The following is a 22,974-nucleotide window of genomic DNA, read 5'->3' on the forward strand; positions in this document are numbered from 1 at the left end:
CCAAATTATATGGACCCTGATTTAACTTTTATTGTTCATTTGTTTATCTTTCATGGAAGATTCTTTATCCATAAAATGAAGTGGGCAGAGAACAAACCCCTTTTCACATTATTTAAGATAGAATTGAAATATTATTTTCAAATTATCAGTAAATTTAAAACCAAAAAAGCAATACGCACCATAAAAGTATTTAACAAATTGAAAATGAATCTTGATATGTAATACCCCTGTCTGTTAGGTTCATGTACACTTGTTTGTATATTTCAGTTTTTTTGTATTTGTTGTGTACATAATAAAAATGTATAAATGTTTTTTTATAAATAAATAAATAGAATAAAAACTTCTGTTGTTCAGAGGTAAAATGAGCTACCTAGTTAACAAGGGCAGCCCAATGTCTCTAAAATTGTAAATGTACCATCTCTGATTGCACCAGACTGCTGCTCACGGACAGAAGAGATGGACTTCAACCATCAATAGCCAGGTAACGTTAACTTAATGTTAGCTAGCTATCTAACGTCGGTGTTGAGAGTGAGTGGTGTAACGGCTGCTAAAAAAGGAACTACATAATATAACACTAACGTTACCTAACTACCAACGGCGTTAGCTAGCTAACGTTAGATCTGCCTGCCATTGATATTTTACTCAACTCCAGATAGCTAGCTAATGCGAATTGTTCATAATCTAACGTTAATTATGGCATCTATAAAACGTTAACTAGTTACTGCTGTACAGTAACGTTAGCTAGCGATGTTGAATGAAGCTACTTTTTTTTAGCTAGTTTGTAGCTAAAGTACGTTAGTTAAAACTGCATCGCCTGTCAATGCACGGTTGTCTTCATAGGTCGGAGGCTCAGAGTTGACACAGTTTAGACAAGAGAACACTTTAGGGGTTGTTAACTACATACAGATAAAATGTCACTGGACCCATCGGGTCTGCGGTCTATTTTTCAGGCTAGAGACCATGTTGTGGAGCCTTCGGTGGACAAGCGGTCATTTGATTGATGAAGAGATGGCCAGCAATCTAATTGCTGTTGCAGAGGAGTTCCTACAAGAGGCAAATGACATCCAACAACGGGAACCTTACGAAAATGGCAAGTTGTTATATTATATTAATATTATATTGTATCATTTCTTTTGTACAGCATGTGTGGCAAAGGCTGAGATTGTATCCTTTTACATGTCCTGTGTTAAGTCTCCTGTGTCAAGTCAATCAATGAAAAAAACATTTGGTTGGCCTATAATGCTGTTTTTAAATTCTATATGGTGATCTTATAGTCTTTTAACCTAAAGTTTTTAGGAGTGTATTTTGTTATTATCTATTGTATTTTTTATTTCAGTATCCTATCAAGCGCCTTTGGAGGGAAGGCGGTATCACATCACCAAGGAGCAGCTTGAGTTCCTCATAGATTGTCATATGATGTAACGCCCTGGCCATAGAGAGGGGTTTTTTGTTCTTTATTTTGGTTAGGCCAGGGTGTTACATTGGGTGGGCGTTCTATGTTCTGTTTCTATGTGTTTGTATTTCTTTGTTTTGGGCTGTGTGTGGCTCCCAAATCAGGCACAGCTGAAGTTCGTTGCTGTTGATTGGGAGTCACACATAAGTGCATGTTTTTCCGTTGGGGTTTTGTGGGTAATTGTTTCTGTTCGTGTTACTGTGTTTAACGTGACAGGACTGTTTTGGTTGTCTGTTTATTGTGTTTTGTATTGTATAGTGTCCGTTTTCTCAATTAAATATGACGAACACTAACTCCGCTGCGTTTTGGTCCGCTCTCTCTAAAGGCAACCGTTACATATGACCATCAGACAAATGGCAGATGTTCTCAATGTGTAGCACTCTGTGGTCTAGCGGCGCATGAGGTAAGTTATCGTAATTGAATAAAGCAATTGTAACACAAGCGGGAGCTCTCTACATCCACTCTAGATTTGATCACATTCCTGATTGATGTATCTTTTTGTGTTATTTTTGTATTTAGTCATTTTCAGCTTTTCAGGTCCTACTCACTGTTGTGAGATGCTCAGCTGGATGAGAGGATCGAAGAGCTGATATCAATAAAAACAGAATGGTGTCACTATAAGAGAAATAAATGGTTTTGTAAAACAAATGCATCTTGTTTTTTAGGTGGATGATTGTTATCCATAGTGCTGTGGATGGTTACAGCAGACTTGTTGTGTTTCTGAAGGCCTCTGACAACAACAGGACTGCCACAGTCATGGAGTCATTCGAAGCAGCCATCACCAGCTACGGAGTACCATCCCGGGTGAGATGTGACCGGGTGGTGAAAACAACCGCATCTGTGCCTTCATGGAGCAGTTCAGGGGTGGTGAGAGGGGAAGTGCCCTCAGAGGAAGGAGCACTCACAACCAGAGGATAGAGTGGCTGTGGGGGACGTCTGGCATGGAGTCTCCAACGTTTACCATGACCTGTTCACCTTCTTGGACGGAGCAGATCATCGACATCAACAATGAGGTGCACCTGTGGACACTGCACTTTGTGTTCCTGCCACGGGTGAACAGAGATCTTGCTGTGTTTGCCAGTCAGTGGAACCACCATGGGCTGAGGACTGAACAACGGCAGTCACCTCTGCAGTTGTTCGTCTCGGGTTCCCTGGCAATGCAGAGGGCCAATCTGACAGCAGTAAGGGATTTAATTTAATATTAATGATCATAAGATAACAATAACAGCCAATATGGACTGTATAATTTAATATTAATGGTCATTAAGTAAACAATAACAGCCAATATGGACTGTTTAATTTAATATTAATGAGCATTAAGTTAATAACTTCCAATATGGAAATACAGTGCATTTGGAAAGTATTCAGACCCCTTGACTTTTCCCACATTTTGTTACATTAGAGCCTTATTCTAAAAGGTATTAAATAAATAATGTAGCGTCATACCCAAGAAGACTCGATGGTGTAATCACTGCCAAAGGTGCTTCAGTAAAGTACTGAGTAAAAGGTAATAAATGTAATGTTTCCTTTTATTTATACATTTGCAAAAATGTCAACCTGTTTTTGCTTTGTCATTATGGGGAGTGTAGATTGATGAGGTGAAAAAATGATTGTATCCATTTTTGAAGAAGGCTGTAAGGTAATAAAATGTGGAAAAAGTCAAGGGGTCTGAATACGTTCCGAATGCACTGTACTGGTCCCGTGTGGCTCAGTTGGTAGAGCATGGTGTTTGCAACGCCAGGGTTGTGGGTTCGATTCCCACGGGGGACCAGTACAGGGAAAGAAATGTATGCATTCACTACTGTAAGTCGCTGTGGATAAGAGCGTCTGCTAAATGACTAAAATGTAAATGTACAAACAATAGAGATGTAACTAGATAAATGCTTAAATGTTGATGTGCAGTTACATTTTCAAACACTCAACTGCTACTGTAATTTAGTGCTACTGGATACAATTATGTATCGTAAAAATGTTTTTATGCAACACCGAAATGTGGGGAATTCACAATACCGGAGGTCATGAATTCCCTAAAGGCATTGTAGGTGCTATGAAGAGGGAGCCTTAGTGTCACAGCACACGTGTTTGCCTCTGGGTACTTTTTCTTCTGCTGCCCAGCGAGACGCCCTCGCGCTGTGTGGAGGAATTCGATGGTCGGGGTGTCCTCAAACCCAAGGGGTGGCACCACCGTTGCCCCAGTAGCAACCTCCAACACCAGCGCCACTGTTAGAGGAGGACATTCTCCATCTGAGGAGTACACAGTAAAACCATTAAAGTACATATTTAAATCACAAAATGGAATAATATGCAGTTACCGATAAACTGGAACAATTGACTATTTTACCTTGCACCTCAGCCAGCCAGTTGAACCAGTGGCAGATGGTGTCATTCTCCAAACACCGCCGGTTGCATTCAGGTATGGAATAGGTTACTTTAAACAGGTCCCTGGCAGTGGAAGGCTTTATGGAGTCCACAAAAAGTGCTCGGAAGCTGCCCTATGGTTCCCCAATCCTTCAAGCAGCCCAAGAGAGTTGAGACCATATTTGAACCTGTTATGGTTTAAAGACTGTATGTATATTTAAAATAAGTGTAATAAAACGTATCCTAATATAAAACAGGGAAATAGTCCATGATCTTTAAATCAGTAAAAGAACCTACAATAAGTCTGTTTAATCACAAGATTCACACCTAGCTTACTTACAAAGCAAGCACTGTGTCCTCATGTACTACATGGATATAGGGAAAATGTACCTATCCTGTTCAGCTGCCGGATGGTAGGGTCTGCGATCAGGCAAACCCTCATAGTTATCAACCTGCTTCTCCCGGTTTGCCGCCTTTGGACTCCAGCATTATTCTGTCTCCTGAACGATTGAAATCTGAAATGTGCAAACGTTATAAGTTACAATAATGACACTCAGCATAATCGACGCCTCCCATACTCGCGCACCCCACGGTAGCTGTTGCAATCATTAGCAAGCTAACGTTACTAGGTAGTTGTGCCGGTTAATGTTGGCTTTTGCCAGGTATACCTAACCTACCAGAATGAATCCTACCTTTGAACCACCCGATCCTCCTGGGGGGGTTGTAAAGGTGGTTGCACTTGGCTGGCAAAACTTAAAAAGCGGTCTCTCATGTTTTCAAGGTCAGACATGACTTAGTCGTTTGTTGGTGATGATGAATGAGAAGTTTTTCATATAGTGATTGGCCAACATTTGCATATAGTTTACATATTGTTATTTAACGTGTATCTTTTTGACACTCAAAGACCCAAACGGCGTTCCATACAGTGAACCCAGCGGAGAGACGGGAGCTGCGGCAGAACGAAAAGAAGAGGGAGGGTCTCCTCAGCCCAGCAGAGAAGTGGTCTCAGCTCCAGAAAGGCACCCACCACAGAGAGAGAATGGAGTGAGTATGTCCAGTTATAAAGACTTTAAAGTTCATGGACAGATCGGAGATCAGAATCAAAAAGATAAGCTCAGCTTCAGCAGCCTAGAACATCACATTGAAAATGGACGGAGAAAAGGCTACCATGAATTAGAAATCATAGAAGCAGTAATCAGAGCTGTGAGCCACAGGGCTTAAGATGATGAGTTATCTGGAGGGAAAAACAGACATGACACTCTACTCACTAAGGCAATTCTTGAGGACACATTATGCAGATAAGGATGCTACTGAACTGTATCACAAGTTGACTAAAGCAACACAAGAGTCGGGAGTCTGCCTTGGACTTCCTAGTCCGAGTCTTTGACCTGAGACAGAAAGTGTTATCAGCCTCAGCTCGTGCCCAATCAGGACTGAAATATGGCACAGTTAGTTAAGAGTCAATGCCTGCAGGCCATTGTTACAAGATTAACAAATGATAATGTCAGGGCAGAGATGAGAGTGCATCTCCAGAATATTAACACCAGTGATGAACTGTTGCTTGAGAAAATGCAAATTGCCCAGGGCAATGAAAGCGAATGCATGCAAAAGGCCAGGATTTCCCGTAAGTTCACACTCACACGAGTGAACACAGAATAGAGTGAGGATAACGGGGATAGAGGAGAGAAATGTGAACAGGCAGAGCCCTCACAGACCACAGTCCAAAAACAAAAGAAATACAATCCTCTCCTGAGTAAAACTGATGCGAGCAATGAAGCAATCAAACAACTGACCTGTCAGGTTGCCTCATTAGTACAGTCAGTGCAGGGCCAGGGTGACAGTTCAGTTAGGAATCGCTCCAACAGAAAACCAAGTCCAACCAACAGGGAGAAAAGACAATGCAAAAGTTGTTATGAGACTGGTCAACAGACTTGCCATCATTGCTACAAATGTGGCAGTGATAGCCATTGGGCAGCAGGATGTAGGATCAGGGGCAACGCACATCCATCAGGAAACGCCTGGGGGTCACAACCATGGAATGGGGAGTGACCTCAGATACATCTAGTTCCATCCAGTGTTGTAGTGAAAAGGTAGAGAGAATCTCAGAGTTGAAGTTGTGTTCATTGGAGAAACCTGGAAAAACTGGAGAAACCAATCATTGGGTTTAATGTAATTGAAGAAATAGTTCAAACAAAAAGTAACAAGGAGCCCTCAGAGCTGATGTATACAGTAAAGATGCATAGAAATGCACTTAAGCTAGGACAGGGAAAGGCAAAGACTCTACTCAATCTGCTTCAGCACTCAGAGTACACGGAGGAATGCTTGCTTACAGCAGGCAGACGTGACGTTGTCATTCCAGGTGGACAAACAAAATGGATTCATCCCTGTATTCCAAGAGGGGCTCCCTTCAATGATGAAATTGTGTTATTTGAACCAGACGTGAGAGTGATCTGGGGCCTGGACCTACAAAGTCAGGTTGTGAAAACATATAAACGGCCACCTTGAAAAGTTGACATTGCAGTAGTGAATACTACCAAACATGACATTACCTTACCAAGACAAACAGTGATAGGGACATTACAGAGAGTAGTAGCGTGTCACCTGGTTCCTGTGCCCAGATGAGAAAAGGTTACTGTAGCACAGGTTCAGGACAGATCCCCACCAGAACCTGGCCCTGACAACGGTCAAATAGAGTGGCGGGACCCACCTGTAGAGGTTCAGCACTTGAGCCAAGAACAACAAGAATTTGTCAAACGGATGCTCAGAGAGGAATGAGCTGTTTTCGCCAAAGATGACATGGACATAGGGTGTATTGAAAATCTCAGAATAGAGATAACATTGACTGATAACATACCAGTGGCAAAGAGATACAACGGTGTGCCACGCCCCTTGTATGCTGAGGTGAAGAGCCACCTTCAGGGGCTCCTGAACAAAACTTAACCAGGAAGTCAACTTCATCATACGCATCACCTTTGGTCTGCGTACGGAAAAAGGATGGGAGTTTAAGACTTTGTGTTGATTACAGGGGATTGAACAAGAAGACTGTTCTGGACAGGCATCCTGTTAGTTTTGAGGCCAGTGAAATGTTTGGGACAACATTTCGTTTTTGCAGGGGGGTGTTGTAAGGGGCTTAATACACTTGTATTCCAGCCACTAGGGGGTACTCTGGTGAAGCCCATGGGAAATAAAGAAATATTGTTTAAGTGAATTGGGAAGAGTAAGAATGAAAAACTAAAGAAAGACTAAACGGCTGTTACCTGTGCTAACATGATTAAAAGTGAAGTAAACCGTACTTTTCGCGTTGTAGTTTATATGATAAGCTCATTGGAAGGGTAACGTATACAGGATGTACATAAATGGGCATAAACACGTGACACAGAAAATAAAAATATTGACATTTAGGAATTCAAAATGCATCTAAATAGATTTCCTTCTGTCTAAGGAATACATAAAATAATTATATATATATATTTATGTGTATAAAATATACTTGTCTGTACAGTAAGTAAATGTAGGAAATCCAAAATGTTTTTCTAATGTCTAAAATAAAATGTGTATAATATATACTTGTCTGTAACGTAAAGCAATGCAGAAGCAATAAGCATTGTAAATGATGACCAATCACTGCACATTTACTGCATAATATGGTTCAATCAAGCCAGACGTCAACACAGTTTTTTCCCTTGTCAGCGCATTTTTGCAACAAATTGGACAAAACAATTGCATATTGCTATGCAAAATGTCATAATTGTCGCTGCAAAATCTAGCATATTTATCAGCTAATATAAAAAAAAATCCATGTGAAATCCTGGAGAGATTCACCGGAGTATGTAAATGTATACACTCACTACTGTAAGTCGCTCTGGATAAGAGCGTCTGCTAAATGACTAAAATGTAAAAGTAAAATGGAGCTAAACCTGTTGTATGTAGAAAATGCATGAAAGTATTACAGCTATATACTCACATGAGCCGTACATTTAATCTATCACAACTTATTCTCACGCTATCACAATGGTAATTTCTTTACAAATTAGGTAAGGTTAAGTGAATTTGTAAGTCGCTCTGGATAAGAGCGTCTGCTAAATGACTTAAATGTAAATGTAAGTGACCTCTTCTCTTGGAATAGAAATCCACAGGTGGAGTACCCGCTCCACCATCCCATTTCCACAGTGGTGCTACCATGGGGATGATGGGAGGTGGTTGTGGATGATTGTTTCCATTCTTCACAGGGACACTGGTTGTGAGGAAGATCTCCTCCCTCTCTGCAGGGACACTAGCCTTTGGGACGATCCACTCCCTGTGCGCAGGGACGCTGGCCTTTGGGAAGATTCCTTTCCTCTGCGCAGTGACACTGGCCATCAGGAGGATCAACTCCCTTTGTGCAGGGGTGAGGTGTGATGCTCTGAGGATCTTCTTCTTCCGAGCAGTGATAGAAGCTGCTGGAAGAATCCCCTCCCTCTGTGCAGGGATGAGGCCTGATGCTCGGAGAATCCCCTCCCTCTGTGCAGGGACACTGGCTGTTTGGAGAAACCCCTCCCTCTGTGCAGGGACACTGGCTGTTTGGAGAAACCCCTCCCTCTGTGCAGGGACACTGGCTGATTGGAGAATCTCCTCCCTCTGTGCAGGGACACTGGCTGATTGGAGAATCTCCTCCCTCTGTGCAGGGACACTGGCTGTTTGGAGAATCTCCTCCCTCTGTGCAGGGATGAGGCCTGATGATCGGAGGATCTCCTCCCTCTGCACAGTGATGCTAGCTGCTGAGAGAATCCCCTCCCTCTGTGAAGGTACACTGGCTGTTTGGAGGATTCCCTCCCTCTGTGCAGGGACACTGGCTGTTTGGAGGATTCCCTCCCTCTGTGCAGGGACACTGGCTGTTTGGAGGATTCCCTCCCTCTGTGAAGGTACACTGGCTGTTTGGAGGATACCCTCCCTCTGTGACAGGATGAGGCCTGATGCTTGGACGATCTCCTCCCTCTGCACAGCAACTTCGGCTGCTGTGATGATCTGCAGGTATGATATAGCGCATATAGTCATTCCCTAAAACGCAATAGGAAGGTTTTCTTAATGTTTTGTTCACTCAGTGTAGATCAATCCCTAGCATATACATTCATTTGTATGTGTACTGATGATGTAAATACCCAAATTATATTAATGTTATCTACAATATATTATAATACCGTAAGCCTTCCTGCTGCATGGGCATTTCCTCCTACAATTTTGAGCTGATTTTCTTCACTTTACCAATATTTTGTAACTTTGTTAATTTTCACATTTATTGTGTTTGGAATGGCACTGTTACTACAGCATTTGATGTAAGTATGTCGGACAATTAATTGAAATCATCATTCCATAACGACTTAGCGAGTCAGAAATGTCAGAATTTCCTAGTTCCGACTTGAAGGGCCTTCAATGATGTAGGGCAGGTCAGTAATCAAATTATTTTACTGTGCCCAGTCGCACACAGACTTTTATGATCACACGAGTTGCCACCGGTGGATTCAAAATGAGTAGCCTAACAATTATTTACATGGCCCCAGGTACATTCGCAAACAAATTATTTTTCTGTGAGAAATCAATAATAGTTGCACACATAGGGTAACAGTCAGCAATTGACAGTGAGCAATGAGCAAGATAACCATAGACGGGAAGTTGACAATAGCTTATTATTAGTATAAATACATTGTATTTCTATGGTTGCAGTCCTCTACGATTGAATTGCATTGAATTGAATAAATCAGATCCAATGATTTACCACCCGTAGGGTGGGGTACCGCTAGTCATCATTATTATAATCACCATCTCAATCATTATCACCATACCATCATAGACTTATTCTTCTGTATCTGAGACTCATCTGACACTACCTTAGATATGGCAGTCTGCAACTCAATACACTGCCGCTGCATGGTGTTCAGCGTCCCCTGCATGTGGTTAATCGACTGCTTAACATCGTTCAGCAGGATCTGAATCTCAAGCCTGCAAGAAATCAGGTGGTTCAACATACTGAGATGACAAGAGGTTTCAGACCATACCCATTGGACCATCTTTAGTATTCTTTCTCACTTAACACCAATCTTATTAGGAATGTCACTTTGTGCAGAAGATGTTACTATAGTGGTATTTAGAAGAAAAAAAGTTGACTTTGTCAGGCGCCAAAAGGATGACGGGATGTCTCCCTGCTCCAGTGAGCTCTGCTGGCAGGTCTTGCTCACTGTTGGAGGAACGGGAGCCAAATTAAAGGAAAAATATCTACGGTTGTTCAGCAATGAAACATTCATGGCATAATGGGGATTGTCTTCCCTGTGAAAAGAATAACAGCTGGGGTTTACTTTCGCACTTTTAGATAATGTAATACAATCTTTAAACCCATCAGAAGTGTAGTGCTTACCGCCATGAAAATATTGGCCCCTGTTATTTTGGGCTGCATTGTCCCAATTTTGACCACTAGTTCCAACTTGTGATGAGAAGGTCTTGATGAAATGATCAGGTCAACATTTTGTTAGACATTTCAGAGATAGCATTAACAATTGTACATGAGACAATGCTTCCAGATATTGAGGTATCTTCCTTTTACATTTACATTTACGTCATTTAGCAGACGCTCTTATCCAGATCGACTTACAAATTGGTGCATTCACCTTATGATATCCAGTGGAACAACCACTTTACAAAGTACATCTATATATTTTTTTGAGGGGGGGGGGGGGGTTAGAAGGATTACTATATCCTATCCCAGGTATTCCTTAAAGAGGTGGGGATTCAGGTGTCTACGGAAGGTGGTGATTGACTCCGCTGTCCTGGCGTCGTGAGGGAGCTTGTTCCACCATTGGGGTGCCAGAGCAGCGAACAGTTTTGACTGGGCTGAGCGGGAACTGTGCTTCCACAGAGGTAGGGGGGCCAGCAGGCCAGAGGTGGATGAACGCAGTGCCCTTGTTTGGGTGTAGGGCCTGATCAGAGCCTGATCACCATTGCAAATGCAGTTAAGATCAAGATGAAAATGGATGGAAGAGGGAGAGAAAAATACAAAATATTTCTTTAATTTAGAAAAAAGGGCAGGCGAAAATACTTCCATATGTAAATTAATGATTAATAATACTCCCAATGAAAATCCAAAATAAATCTCTCAGCATGTTGCCCAGTTTTATCAGAATCTGTATACATCAGCCCAGCCAACTTCCAATATGGATCTTTTCTTAGACAATGTAGCAAACATTGCTAAGAAGATAGATAATGATTTCAGGGATTTTTGTGATGATGAGTTATCTGAAATTGAGATTAAAGACTGTATTAAAAGCCTTAAGGACAATAGGTCCCCTGGAAATGATGGTTTAATAAGCGAGTTTTATAAAGCATTCAATGATAAATTGATTCCTTTCATTCTTGCTATGTTTCAAGAATCAATAGAAAAAGGGGAGTTACCGGCTTCCTTAAAGCAAGGTGTAATTACTTTGATTCCCAAACCTAATAAGGATACTCTTTTTATATAGACAACTGGAGACCCATTAGCCTGTTGAATAATGATGGGAAATTATTTGCCCTTCTATTTGCTAAGAGGTTGAAACAAGGCTTGCATCATATAATTGATGAAGAACAATCTGGTTTTATGCATGCTCGACACATTAGTAATAACATCAGGTTGATCTTAGATATGATTGACTATAATGACCTCATCCTTGATGATAGTTTTCTTGTGTTTGTTGATTTTTATAAAGCTTTTGACAATGTAGAACATGAGTTTATGGTCAAAGCAATACGTTTTTTGGGGTTTGGTGACTTTTTTGAAAGCAGTCCAAACTTTATATAGTGGTTGGACTAGCTCTGTAAAATTAGCTCGCGGGACATCCCAAAGATTTGATATTGGCCGTGGCATTAGGCAGGGCTGCCCAATTAGTCCATTTGTATTTTTATTGGTTACTCAAATTATGGCCTTTCATATCAAGAAAGGGAATTTAAGGTGTTTCAGCACTTGGCAAGGAATTTAAACTATGTCAACTGGCTGATGATACCACCATATTTTTAAGAGACAGGAATGAGGTTTCTAAAGCAGTTTCCTGTACTGAAGACTTTTCCCTAGTTTCGGGTTTGAAAATTAATATCAATAAGTCAGTCTTATTTCCACTCAAGGATTGTGTTTTACAGGAAGTATATGGTATCCCAATTAAAGATAAGGTTACTTATCTTGAAGTTGTTATATCCAAGTATGAAAAACAAAGGAGTGAATTGAACTTTAACCCCATTATTGAGAAAACAAAGAAGAAATTCAACCTCTGGATGATGAGAGATATTTCGTTATACGGTCGGGTTTTGTTATCCAAAGCTGAAGGGTTATCCAGATCGGTTTATGTCTCGTTATCACTTGACTGTAACGGCGGTCGTCAGGAATGGACCAAGGCGCAGCGGGTTGAGTGCTCATAATTAACTTTAATGAAAACACTACTACAAACAAAACAAAACGATGGACGACGAAGACAGACTTGAAGGCACAAGACAGCAATTCAAGTGACAACCTCCCACAAATACAAATACAAACACACCCTAATATATAGGACTCTCAATCAAAGGCAACTAGACAACACCTGCCTTCAATTGAGAGTCCACACCCCAATTAACTAAACATAGAAACAGACTAACTAGAAGGAACATAGTCTAACAGAGCAGTGACCAAAAAACCCCGGAATACATAAATCAACTACCCTCTACATAATACACACACCCCGAACCACATAAACCAAATACCCTCTGCCACGTCCTGACCAGCCTACACTAACGAAATAACCCTCATACTGGTCAGAATGTGACATTCCCCCCCCCCCCCCCCAAAGGTGCAGACCCCGGATGCACCTCACACACAAAAAAAACAACAACAACAAATAACCCCCAAAACACTAACAAATCCCCAAAAGTACATGGGAGGGAAGGGAGGGTGGCCACCGACGGTGCTCCTGCAACACCCCCCCCCCCCCCCAACCCCAATACTCCCCCCTCAGGAGGTGGCTCAGGAGCCGGATGCAGACCCCACTCCACCCCTGGCTCACTCCCCTCATAAACTGTCTTTACAGTGATGTCCCTCTCGGTCGACCCCGGACTGTAGGGTGACTCTAGGAGCTCTGGACTGTAGGAAGACTCTAGGAGCTCTGGACTGTAGGAAGACTCTAGGAGCTCTGGACTGTAGGAAGACTCTAGGAGCTCTGGACTGTAGGAAGACTCTAGGAGCTCTGGACTGTAGGAAGACTCTAGGAGCTCTGGACTGTAGGGTGACTCTAGGAGCTCTGGACTGTAGGAAGACTCTAGGAGCTTTGGACTGTAGGAAGACTCTAGGAGCTCTGGACTGTAGGAAGACTCTAGGAGCTCTGGACTGTAGGAAGACTCTAGGAGCTCTGGACTGTAGGAAGACTCTAGGAGCTCTGGACTGTAGGAAGACTCACTTGGTTCTGGACTGTAGCCAGACTCACTCGGCTCTGAACAGTGGGCCGTCTCACCTGGTTCCGAACAGTGGGCCGTCTCTCTCCGGGGCACTGTCGCCGGAAGCTCTGGACGAGGCACTGTTGCCGGAAGTTCTGGACGAGGCACTGTTGCCGGAAGTTCTGGACGAGGCACTGTTGCCGGAAGTTCTGGACGAGGCACTGTTGCCGGAAGGCCTGGACGAGGCACTGTTGCCGGAAGGCCTGGTGCGTGGGGCTGGCTTAGGACGTGCCAGACTAAGGACACGCACCACATGGCTAGTACGAGGAACATGGACAGGACGTGCTGGACTGGGCTGACGCACTGAAGCCCGGTGCGTGGTGCTGGTAATGGAGGTACCATACTGGAGACACGCACCTTAGGGCTAGTGCGTGGAGCGGGAACAGGACGTACTGGACTGGGCTGACGCACTGGAAGCCTGATGCGTGGTGCTGGTACTGGATATGCCAGACTGGAAACACACACCTTAGGGCTAGTGCGTGGAGCGGGAACAGGACATACTGGACTGGGCTGACGCACTGGAAGCCTGGTGCGTGGTGCTGGACGCACTGGAAGCCTGTTCCTAGCCACCGTGCTTCTTTCACATGCTTTGCTTGCTGTTTGGGGTTTTTAGGCTGGGTTTCTGTACAGCACTTTGAGAATATCAGCTGATGTACGAAGGGCTATATATAAAAAAAATATATATAAAAATAAAAATAAAAAAATACATTTGATTAATACTAGGCTGCCCCCAATAAGCACGGGGATTTGGCTTGCGGCTCAATCCTGGCCCTGCCAAACTACCCGTGTGCCCCCCCCAAAAAAAATTATTGGGGCTGCCTCTCCGGTTTAATAGCCAGTCGTGTTCCCCTGTAGCGTTCCCGGTCTTCGCTCCATTTTTTCCATGGGCCCTCTCCGGCCATAATCTTTTCCCATGTCCATTTCTCCCGTTGGTCACACTCAAATTCCCTTTTCTCCTCAACGTCCACCTTTTGCTCCTTCCTTCGCTGCTTGGTCCGGATTTGGTGGGAGGTTCTGTAACGGCGGTCGTCAGGAATGGACCAAGGCGCAGCTACAAACAAAACAAAACGATGGACGCCGAAGACAGACTTGACGGCACAAGACAGCAATTAAAGTGACAACCTCCCACAAATACAAATACAAACACACCCTAATATATAGGACTCTCAATCAAAGGCAACTAGACAACACCTGCCTTCAATTGAGAGTCCACACCCCAATTAACTAAACATAGAAACAGACTAACTAGAAAGAACATAGTCTAACAGAGCAGTGACCAAAAAACCCCGGAATACATAAATCAACTACCCTCTACATAATACACACACCCCGAACCACATAAACCAAATACCCTCTGCCACGTCCTGACCAGCCTACACTAACAAAATAACCCTCATACTGGTCAGAACGTGACATTGACTTACCCCCTAAAATTGTAAAGGACTTAGATAAGATTCTTTATAATTTTATTTGGAGGAACAAGCCTCACTATCTACGATAAGATATTTTCACTAATACCCAAGAACAAGGAGTTCTTGAGGTTTTAGATTTCAATACTCTAAATAATACTTTTAAAAGAAATTGGATTCTGAAGTATGTTAAGGACCAGAACTGTCACGGAATTCTAGGACCAGTGGAGATGCGGAATCAGGCGCAGGAGACAGAGGCCCGGAGCAACAGTGTTTTAATGCCACGGTAAACAAAACACAATAGCCGAAAGGCACAGGGCGCTTAAATAGGTCCGCCCGGGAAACACATTCCCAAAAGAAAACACGAACAAAAGCGCACGGGGCGCATCCCGGCAATAACTCGTACACAGGCCAGCGAAACAGGCCAAACACACAACTGTCCTGAGTGGACAATAAACAATACCGCACGAGAACCCAAACTGAAAATACACACTAAATAACCCCCCACTAATGACAGACAGGTGCGGGATAGACAGACAAAACCAAAAGACACAGAAACATAGATCGGTGGGAGCTAATAGGCCGGGGACGACGACCGCCGAGCGCCGCCCGACCTAGGAGGGGCGCCACCTTCGTTGGATACTGTGACAAGAACAGTATTTAGAATGTCTTTCCTAAGTATTTATTTGACTCGGTTGTTGGTTTAGAATTTTTGCTTTGATGTAATTTTGATATTGATAAAATCCCAGTAAAGTTGGCCAAATTCCATAAGCAGGCAATTTTAGCTTGGATGTTAGCGTATAAACACAATTTTTACCCGCAGATACTTTTTATGGAATAAAGATATACGGTTTAAAAACAAGTCTTTTTCATAATTGGTTTGAGAATACAATTATTTTGGTTGGTCAGTTACTGAATAAGGATGGATATCTACTCTCATATGGGGAATTTCTTGCTAAGTTTAAAATTCCAATAACCCCGAAAGAATATGCAATTGTTTTTGATGCGATTCCAAGGGGGGGGGGGGGGGGGGGGTTGTATCTTAAATTCCTCTGTGGTTGATGTAAATAACATAGATTTACATAAATATATTAATTGGCAATATTAACATCAAAGATAAATGATGTAAGAAACAGATCAGGAATATTGTTTGTGATACTACAATTCCCTCAGCAAGATTCTTTTGGGCAGATATCTATGGTAATATACAATGGCGGAAAGCATGGAAAATTGCTAAAAAAATATTGTAAGGCTTGAGATAATTGAGACATGGATTGTGAATGTGTGCCATTCAGAGGGTGAATGGGCAAGACAAAATATTTACATGCCTTTCAACGGGGCATGGTAGTAGGTGCCAGGGGTACCAGTTTGTGTCAAGAACTGCAACGCTGCTGTTTTTTTTACGCTTCAAAGTCTCCCGTGTGTATCAAGAATGGTCCACCACTCAAAAGACAATTTGACACAACTGTGGGACTGTCCTCATATACACATTATGACATAATAAAGAGCTTAATCTTTCACGAAATAAAGACATAGAAGCATACCCAATTATACAGGTTCTACACATTCCATTTCTCCATGGCAATAGAATGTAAACATTCTATTTTGCACCAAACATCGCCTACAACTCAATTCTAAGTGCAGCATATTGGACGACAACACACTCATTGATCATTTGCAACTTTAAGTCATTCCTGTTATCTCTAGAGCATCCCGTATATCTATAGCGCTGCATTTCTTCCCCATCTTTCCATGGATAGGGTTTGGTGCATTCCGGAGTTCACTTATGGTCCCACAAAGGTAATCTTAGGAGAAATTAATTTTAGCGTAGTGTAAATGCCTGTGCATAATGTGCATAACAAAGCATAATTATTTTCATTATCTTCAAAGGAATTCTGTAGAAGCAGCCTTTATTTTCAGACTCTGCAGGCCTGCTGGGAGGAAACATATTACAATAAACAGGTAAGATTCATCCCACAAAAACATAAACAACAGAAAGAGAGTTGTATTTCAAGACAGTTTATAGAAGTTGGTCATAAGAGTTCTTAATATCACTTGCAAATTATCAGGCATGAGTAGTTGTGAAATGTTGCGAGAGGCCCTTCTGAAAGCACATGATATGGTATTTCGTGGCATGGTCTCACACCTTACCTCATCTTGCAGAAGAAGGTCATGGTCCATTATCTGCTGCTCCAGAGTCAAGGCCAGGTCCCGCCCCATGTCACCACGGAGCACATGAGCAACTGGCTGGTGTCTCAGGGCAAAAAATCCCTTAGGGAGAGGTGAGCACCACGTCAGCACTCACCTTCACTGCTATTCCCTGCCACCAGCAGCACTGCAGGTTTGGGTAAAATAAACTACAGAAAAATCAGAAACCAGGAAAGTTGAATTGCTCTGTGTTTTATTTGAAGGGTGTGGAAGGAAACCCTGGAGGAGGGAAACGACCTCGCTCGGCTGGTAAGAGAATGATAGTTAGAGACATACTACAAGTTAGTGAGCTCTTTACTAGCCTTTCAACAACGAGTTAGCACAGCAGGATAGATCTGTTGTGAAATTACACTAATGGGACTTCCTGTTTCATACTGCAGGCCTGGGAAGTAAACACTTGCCTAAAAATGATGGACATAGAGCACGAGGCTTTCTGCAAGCTCCGCCGCTCCATGCACTCCACCTCGCCAGCTGACATGTGAGTTCCATGTACTGCCCTGCATGACTTGATCCATTTATCTACACATCTGGAACTACGCAGAAACAGACTAAGACAGTGTTCTCTGTGAGGACATTGCACATCGTTTAGCTTTGTCTTCTCCTTTTTGTTGATTTCAGCGATCCTAAAGTCCACAGCATCGTGGAGAGAGCTGTGAGGAGCATTCTGGGCGTGCAGTCCAATGAGCCCCGTAGCAACCTGCTCAGCCCATCTCAGGTGGTGGTGGAGGTGGTGCCCAGGCTCCTCCTGGCCCTGTGGCTTCAACCAGAGGAAGGCCATTCAGAGCACCCAATCCTAATAAGCGGGATGGCCGTGGGCATGGTGGCGGCCGTAGTGGAGAAGCTCTCCTGCATGTTAAAGGACCCTTCCCCTCACATCCCTTTCTCTCGGGCTGCTGCTTTTGACTCTGTGCGGTCGATCCTCGGGAGAATCAGTCAGTCCTTCTCCACCGATGACCTCCAGAGCCCTTTTTATATGAGCTCTGTCTGTGCCTTTGTGGCGAACGAGGTTCAGAGCCGCTTCCAGCCCCCTGCATCCACCCTACCAGTCCCCCCTGTCCTCCCGGTGGCCGTCTCCACTACACGACCAGCTGACATCCAAGCAGGTGAGTAGCAATGATAGAGAGCACTCTGACAGATGCCTGTTCTGATGACATCTTAGTGTAGTAGTAGTAGAGCTCATCAGGATTGTTGTTGTCACCCATGACACAGACCCAGCGTCTTCCCACCTGAATGTTGTGGACATCACCACTAACACAGAGGCAGATCCGGCTTCTTTCCACCTGGAGATTGTGAAAGTCACCCCTAACACAGAGGCAGACCCGGCTTGTTCCCACCTGGAGGTTGTGGACATCACCCCAAAAACAGACGCAGACCCGGCTTGTTCCCACCTGGAGGTTGTGGACATCACCCCAAAAACAGACGCAGACCCGGCTTGTTCCCACCTGGAGGTTCAAGACATCACCCCAAAACTAGAGGTAGACCCGGCTTCTTCCCACCTGGAAGTTCAAGACATCACCCCAAAAACAGAGGCAGACCCGGGTTGTTCCCACCTGGAAGTTCAAGACATCACCCCAAAAACAGAGGCAGACCCGGCATCTTCCCACCTGGAGGTTGTGAACATCACCCCTAACACAGAGGAAGACCCGGCTTATCTCCACCTGAATGTTGTGGACATAACCCTTAATACAGAGGCAGATCCGGCTTCTCTCCACCTGAATGTTGTGGACATAACCCTTAATACAGAGGCAGATCCGGCTTCTTCCCACCTGAATGTTGTGGACATCACCCCTAATACAGAGGCAGATCCGGGTTCTTCCCACCTGGAGGTTCAAGACATCACCCCAAAAACAGAGGCAGGCCCGGCTTCTTCCCACCTGAATGTTGTGGACATAACCCCTAACACAGAGGCAGAGCCGGCTTCTTTCCACCTAAATATTGTGGACATCCCCACTAATACAGAGGCAGAGCCCATCTCTTCCCTCTTGGAGGTTGTGGACGTCACACCTGAAGAAAGGACTCTCACGATGGCCGTCTTCACCACTCTGCCAGCTGACATCCAAGCAGGTGAGTAACACTTAGAGAGCACTCTGACAGGTGCCGTTTGTCATGACATCTTAGTAGAACCTTTCAACTGGCCAGTGTTTAGAACCTACGGTTTGCATTTGTTTACATTCTGTTCCTCTTTTTTCCCTTTCCAGAGGATGTTGCTGTGGTCATCCCGGATGTCACCCCACACGTAACCAAGGACGTGACACTGGATGTTCCATGTAGAGCTAGGAAAGGGGCAGTCCGGCGATTATTTTGCAGGCTTTGGAGGGCAGTGTGCTGCTGCGCCTGCTACAAGGAAGAGGAGGAACAATATTAATTATTCATCAGACATTCAGAAATGGGATTGAACCATAGACCATTAAATTATTCGCATTATAATTGGACTCAATTCTGCTTTTCTTCTGTTTACTACTTAATTTCAGAACTTTTCTATAAACTTTCACTTTGCAAGTGTGGAGTAGGTTGTGTAAATAAGTGGGAAACATCCCAATTTTAATGCTTTTAATAATTTACTTTGTACATTAAAAAAAAAAATTGACAACAAAAAAACGCAGGGCGCTCAACCAACGTTGAGTTTCGGTGCAACCAAAAATTTGAATCATCATTGAAAAGGAAAAAGCACTACTCTTGCTCACTATAAAAAAATGCATTGTTTTATTCAGGCAAGGTTAAAAGATTAACGTTTCGGCCTAGTCTATGACGATATCGAAGTTGTGTTTGCCCAGTAAAAGGGTTACCCAGACTCACCCTGGTTCTTGAGGTTGAAGACAGTGAAAAATGATCATTAAGTAAATGGGACTTTTTAATTCTTGAATAAAAATCTTTAATGAACATGAATTTAAATACAATTGACTTGAGGTTCAGAGCAGGCAGGCTGACTGGCTAGCCCTGAAGGCCCTCTGCCTCTACCTCTGTGTGGTTCATCTCAACCAAGAGGTTGTGTGGGTTGTCTTTCTCTCTGGGGGTGTGAATCACTATGACCTCTCCATCTGCCTGCCATTTGGCTGATCAGAAGCCTTCTGCTCTTTCTTGCTCACATGAACAGGAGGAATGGCCTCTGGGGTAACCTCCTCCTCTATCTAACGCCTCTTCCACCTCCTCTTTCTGACTGTGTTCAACTGAGGTCACTCGTTCTCTCTCTCTGGGTGTTGGATAGTTCCTCCTCCTCTGTGTCTTTGTGAACGGAACGGCGTCAGACTGATAGAAACTTCACTGTGAAGGAGTGCCAGCCAGTCCTCAGAGAGAGCCCGGAGAGGACAGGGGTAAATATGAAAACAGCTGAGGGCTCAGAGACTCAATCATCTCATGATGAAGTGGACACTGATGACCTTGACCTTGCCCCGCCGTTCACACCGGCAGAGGAGGCCCAGAGACATTCTAACCTATAACACTTTAGGGCTGCCAAGCTCTTATCAGGATACCAACTAGAGATGTTCTGATGTGTATATATTTTCTTGTTTACCTTTACTAATCACAGTGTGATAATGTTTAGTGGGGGTTGCGTTTTCGCCCATAAGGCAGACTGGACATGTCTAGATAGTTATATGGCTGTTAGGCCAGTTTCTCCGTTGTTCTCATGACCAGTACTTACATCTTCTGTTTGTTTTGAGGCCAGTGAAATGTTTGGGACAACATTTCGTTTTTGCAGGGGGGTGTTGTAAGGGGCTTAATACACTTGTATTCCAGCCACTAGGGGGTACTCTGGTGAAGCCCATGGGAAATAAAGAAATATAGTTTAAGTGAATTGGGAAGAGTAAGAATGATAAACTAAAGAAAGACTGTAAACGGCTGTTACCTGATTAAAAGTGAAGTAAACCGTGTTGAAAGTTAATATGATAAGCTCATTGGAAGGCTAACATTAACAGATACATGTCCTGCCTTTCCAACTGATGTAAAGTTCCAACACAAATTTTCATTTGAAAAAGCAATAGACTTTCACATTGTAGGCCTGTTGTTTAAACAATGTAATCATAATATATGCCATTTAGCAGATCTTTTCATCCAAAGCGACTTACAGTCATTTGCACATACATTCTACGTATGGGTTGCCTCGGGAATCGAACCCACAACCCTGGTGGTGGGATCGGCATGCTCTACACAGGATCATCATTTATAATGTAACATGTGTTAATGAATGACATTGATAATAAAAGTCTATAGCAGTGTAATACGTGTTTATAACAATGTACAGCAGCACATCTACCAACACACCAATGCGTTTCAAGAGCCTAAACTATTTTGTTTCAGAATCCTCAGACCCTGACAGGGAGTAGCATAGGGGATAGTGCCATCTAGTGGAATGGAAATTAAACTATTATTCCAGATATTATTTAGTGAAGAATATTGAAAACCTAAATTACTTTTCAGAGATCAGAGAAACGAAACAGAACGCTTCTTGAAACAGGGAAATACACTACAATTTGTGATGTGTTCAAGTAAACGATGGACTTTTAATTTAAAGCTTTTTGCTCGATTTGGACCCGTTAATGTCACTGATTTCATGGAGTTCTCCTGCGCATCATTTACTTCACAAAATCTCGCAAACGTGAAAGCGCCAGAAATAAACATCGCGAGATTGTACATATGTATGAGCGTCAGAGATTTGAAAGCAGATGCTTTCATCCAAAACGATGTACAGTAATGCGTACATAGATTTTACTTTTGGGTGGCCCAGGGAAATGAGACTTTTTCGAGCTTTTCGAAGCAATTTTTGTGTCTCTTTCCTTGTAATACTGTATGTATTCAATCATTTCGAATTGATCACTTCCCACTGGGCACATACATCAATTCACATACGTTGGTTCAACGTAATTTAATGGAAATGACATGGATGTTATGTCACAGTAAATTTTATAATCTGCCCTCAATTTAATGATGTTTTCATGTGCCATGATTCTGACATTTGACCAGGGGCGGAAATCCAGGGGGGGACGGGGGGGACACGACCCCCCCCCCCCCCCCCCCCCCATCCTGGGAAAAATATGATTTGTCCCCCCCAATATATCACTGAAACATAACTATGTAATTTAAAAAATATTAATAATACGCAATGAAAGCAATTGTGCTGATTATAGACACTTAATAGCGCGTTTTTAAGTTTCAAAAGATTGCGACCCCCCCCCCGCCCTTTGCCTCACAACGGTTTGATCCACTGCCAGTTCCTTAGCTTGCTACGTAACTGCCGTGAGGTTCATCCAGTCCATCGCGCACACACACTAGCTGAATATGCAGAGCTAGCGCGCAAATATTAACTATTAAGCTAGCTAGTACCTATTCCATTTATGTGGCGTCGTCAAAGATGGAATCAGCATGCAGATGATGTAAGTTAGTGCTTCAAAGTCCCTGTGATAAGGTTAGCGATAAACTGAAGTCCAAACTGAACAGAACTACACTCTCATCTACCATTGTCTTAAATATATTTAATGGTCTCGTTGCAAAAGCTAAATTGTCGCAAGGGAACTTTTATTTATTTAATTTCACCTTTATTTAACCCGGGTAGCAAAGATTATAGCAAACACCACTGAAACTGAATTGGTGCTCGCTAGCTTTGCAAATTCAGCTATTGTTGGAAGCCAGCCAATATGAAACAAACTATTAAAATTACAGAAAGTTGCAGCATACGTTGTGTAAATGGTGAACTCATACAGCTGTCAACTCTTGTCATTTTAATCCGTTTCACATTTGCTCGCTACCTTTTAGATAAAAGCCCATATAGAATGATTGAAGACGATAGAAGCCCATCTCCTACTGTAAATAACCTACACACTGTGTGTGTAGCCAGCCAGGTAGAAAAATGGCAGAAAAATAAAAGACAGACATCAGAGTATTTTTCAATACACCAAAACGCATAGTAAGAACCCTAGTAGCCTAATATCTCAAAGACTAGTTGATAAAATGTTCATAAGAAAGAAATGAAATTCTAATGGAAATGTTTCACAATGATGTCATTAGGCAGAGCAGGCAACAGATGGCACACAGACAGCAGAGTTGGGGACAGATATGCAGGGACAGACTGGCAGAGACAGGGAGTCTCAG

At 43.1% G+C, this 22,974-nt stretch overlaps 3 protein-coding genes and 1 long non-coding RNA gene across 4 annotated transcripts; all 4 read left to right on the forward strand.

Annotated features, from left to right (window-relative positions):
- The first annotated feature begins 355 nt into the window (after positions 1-355).
- On the forward strand, positions 356-1,868 carry LOC145864446 (uncharacterized). Its single transcript, XR_014382990.1, has 3 exons — positions 356-481; positions 951-1,090; positions 1,337-1,868. It is a non-coding gene; the product is annotated as an uncharacterized LOC145864446 (long non-coding RNA).
- A 126-nt stretch (positions 1,869-1,994) lies between these two features.
- Positions 1,995-5,881, forward strand: LOC145864445 (uncharacterized). The gene is made up of 2 exons (XM_082970335.1): positions 1,995-2,634; positions 4,716-5,881. Exons 1-2 carry the CDS (start codon positions 2,302-2,304, stop codon positions 4,857-4,859), a joined length of 477 nt encoding a protein of 158 aa, XP_082826461.1. The 5' UTR covers positions 1,995-2,301; the 3' UTR covers positions 4,860-5,881.
- A 9,919-nt stretch (positions 5,882-15,800) lies between these two features.
- Positions 15,801-17,687, forward strand: LOC106588294 (uncharacterized). Its single transcript, XM_082970083.1, has 7 exons — positions 15,801-16,482; positions 16,573-16,644; positions 16,846-16,964; positions 17,094-17,139; positions 17,271-17,368; positions 17,509-17,611; positions 17,658-17,687. Exons 1-7 carry the CDS (start codon positions 16,435-16,437, stop codon positions 17,685-17,687), a joined length of 516 nt encoding a protein of 171 aa, XP_082826209.1. The 5' UTR covers positions 15,801-16,434.
- LOC123731759 (uncharacterized) lies at positions 17,621-21,247 on the forward strand. The gene is made up of 3 exons (XM_045711162.2): positions 17,621-17,993; positions 18,100-18,954; positions 19,089-21,247. The coding sequence occupies exons 1-3, from the start codon at positions 17,696-17,698 to the stop codon at positions 19,253-19,255; spliced, it is 1,320 nt and encodes a 439-aa protein (XP_045567118.1). The 5' UTR covers positions 17,621-17,695; the 3' UTR covers positions 19,256-21,247.
- Positions 21,248-22,974: the final 1,727 nt, after the last annotated feature.

Source organism: Salmo salar, chromosome 27 (assembly GCF_965601325.2).
Source record: "Salmo salar chromosome 27, fSalSal1, whole genome shotgun sequence".
NCBI lineage: Eukaryota > Metazoa > Chordata > Actinopteri > Salmoniformes > Salmonidae > Salmo > Salmo salar.

Excerpts from the sequence above, each read along its gene's own strand:
- LOC145864445 (XM_082970335.1), top strand. The coding sequence starts at position 2,302 with ATGGAGCAGTTCAGGGGTGGTGAGAGGGGAAGTGCCCTCAGAGGAAGG. Across the intron at positions 2,635-4,715 it reads AGAGGGCCAATCTGACAGCA|ACCCAAACGGCGTTCCATAC; the intron begins GTAAGGGATTTA and ends TGACACTCAAAG.
- LOC106588294 (XM_082970083.1), top strand. The coding sequence starts at position 16,435 with ATGGATAGGGTTTGGTGCATTCCGGAGTTCACTTATGGTCCCACAAAG. Across the intron at positions 16,483-16,572 it reads TCACTTATGGTCCCACAAAG|GAATTCTGTAGAAGCAGCCT; the intron begins GTAATCTTAGGA and ends TTATCTTCAAAG. Across the intron at positions 16,645-16,845 it reads AAACATATTACAATAAACAG|AAGAAGGTCATGGTCCATTA; the intron begins GTAAGATTCATC and ends CTCATCTTGCAG.
- LOC123731759 (XM_045711162.2), top strand. The coding sequence starts at position 17,696 with ATGGCCGTGGGCATGGTGGCGGCCGTAGTGGAGAAGCTCTCCTGCATG. Across the intron at positions 17,994-18,099 it reads ACCAGCTGACATCCAAGCAG|ACCCAGCGTCTTCCCACCTG; the intron begins GTGAGTAGCAAT and ends CCCATGACACAG. Across the intron at positions 18,955-19,088 it reads GCCAGCTGACATCCAAGCAG|AGGATGTTGCTGTGGTCATC; the intron begins GTGAGTAACACT and ends TTCCCTTTCCAG.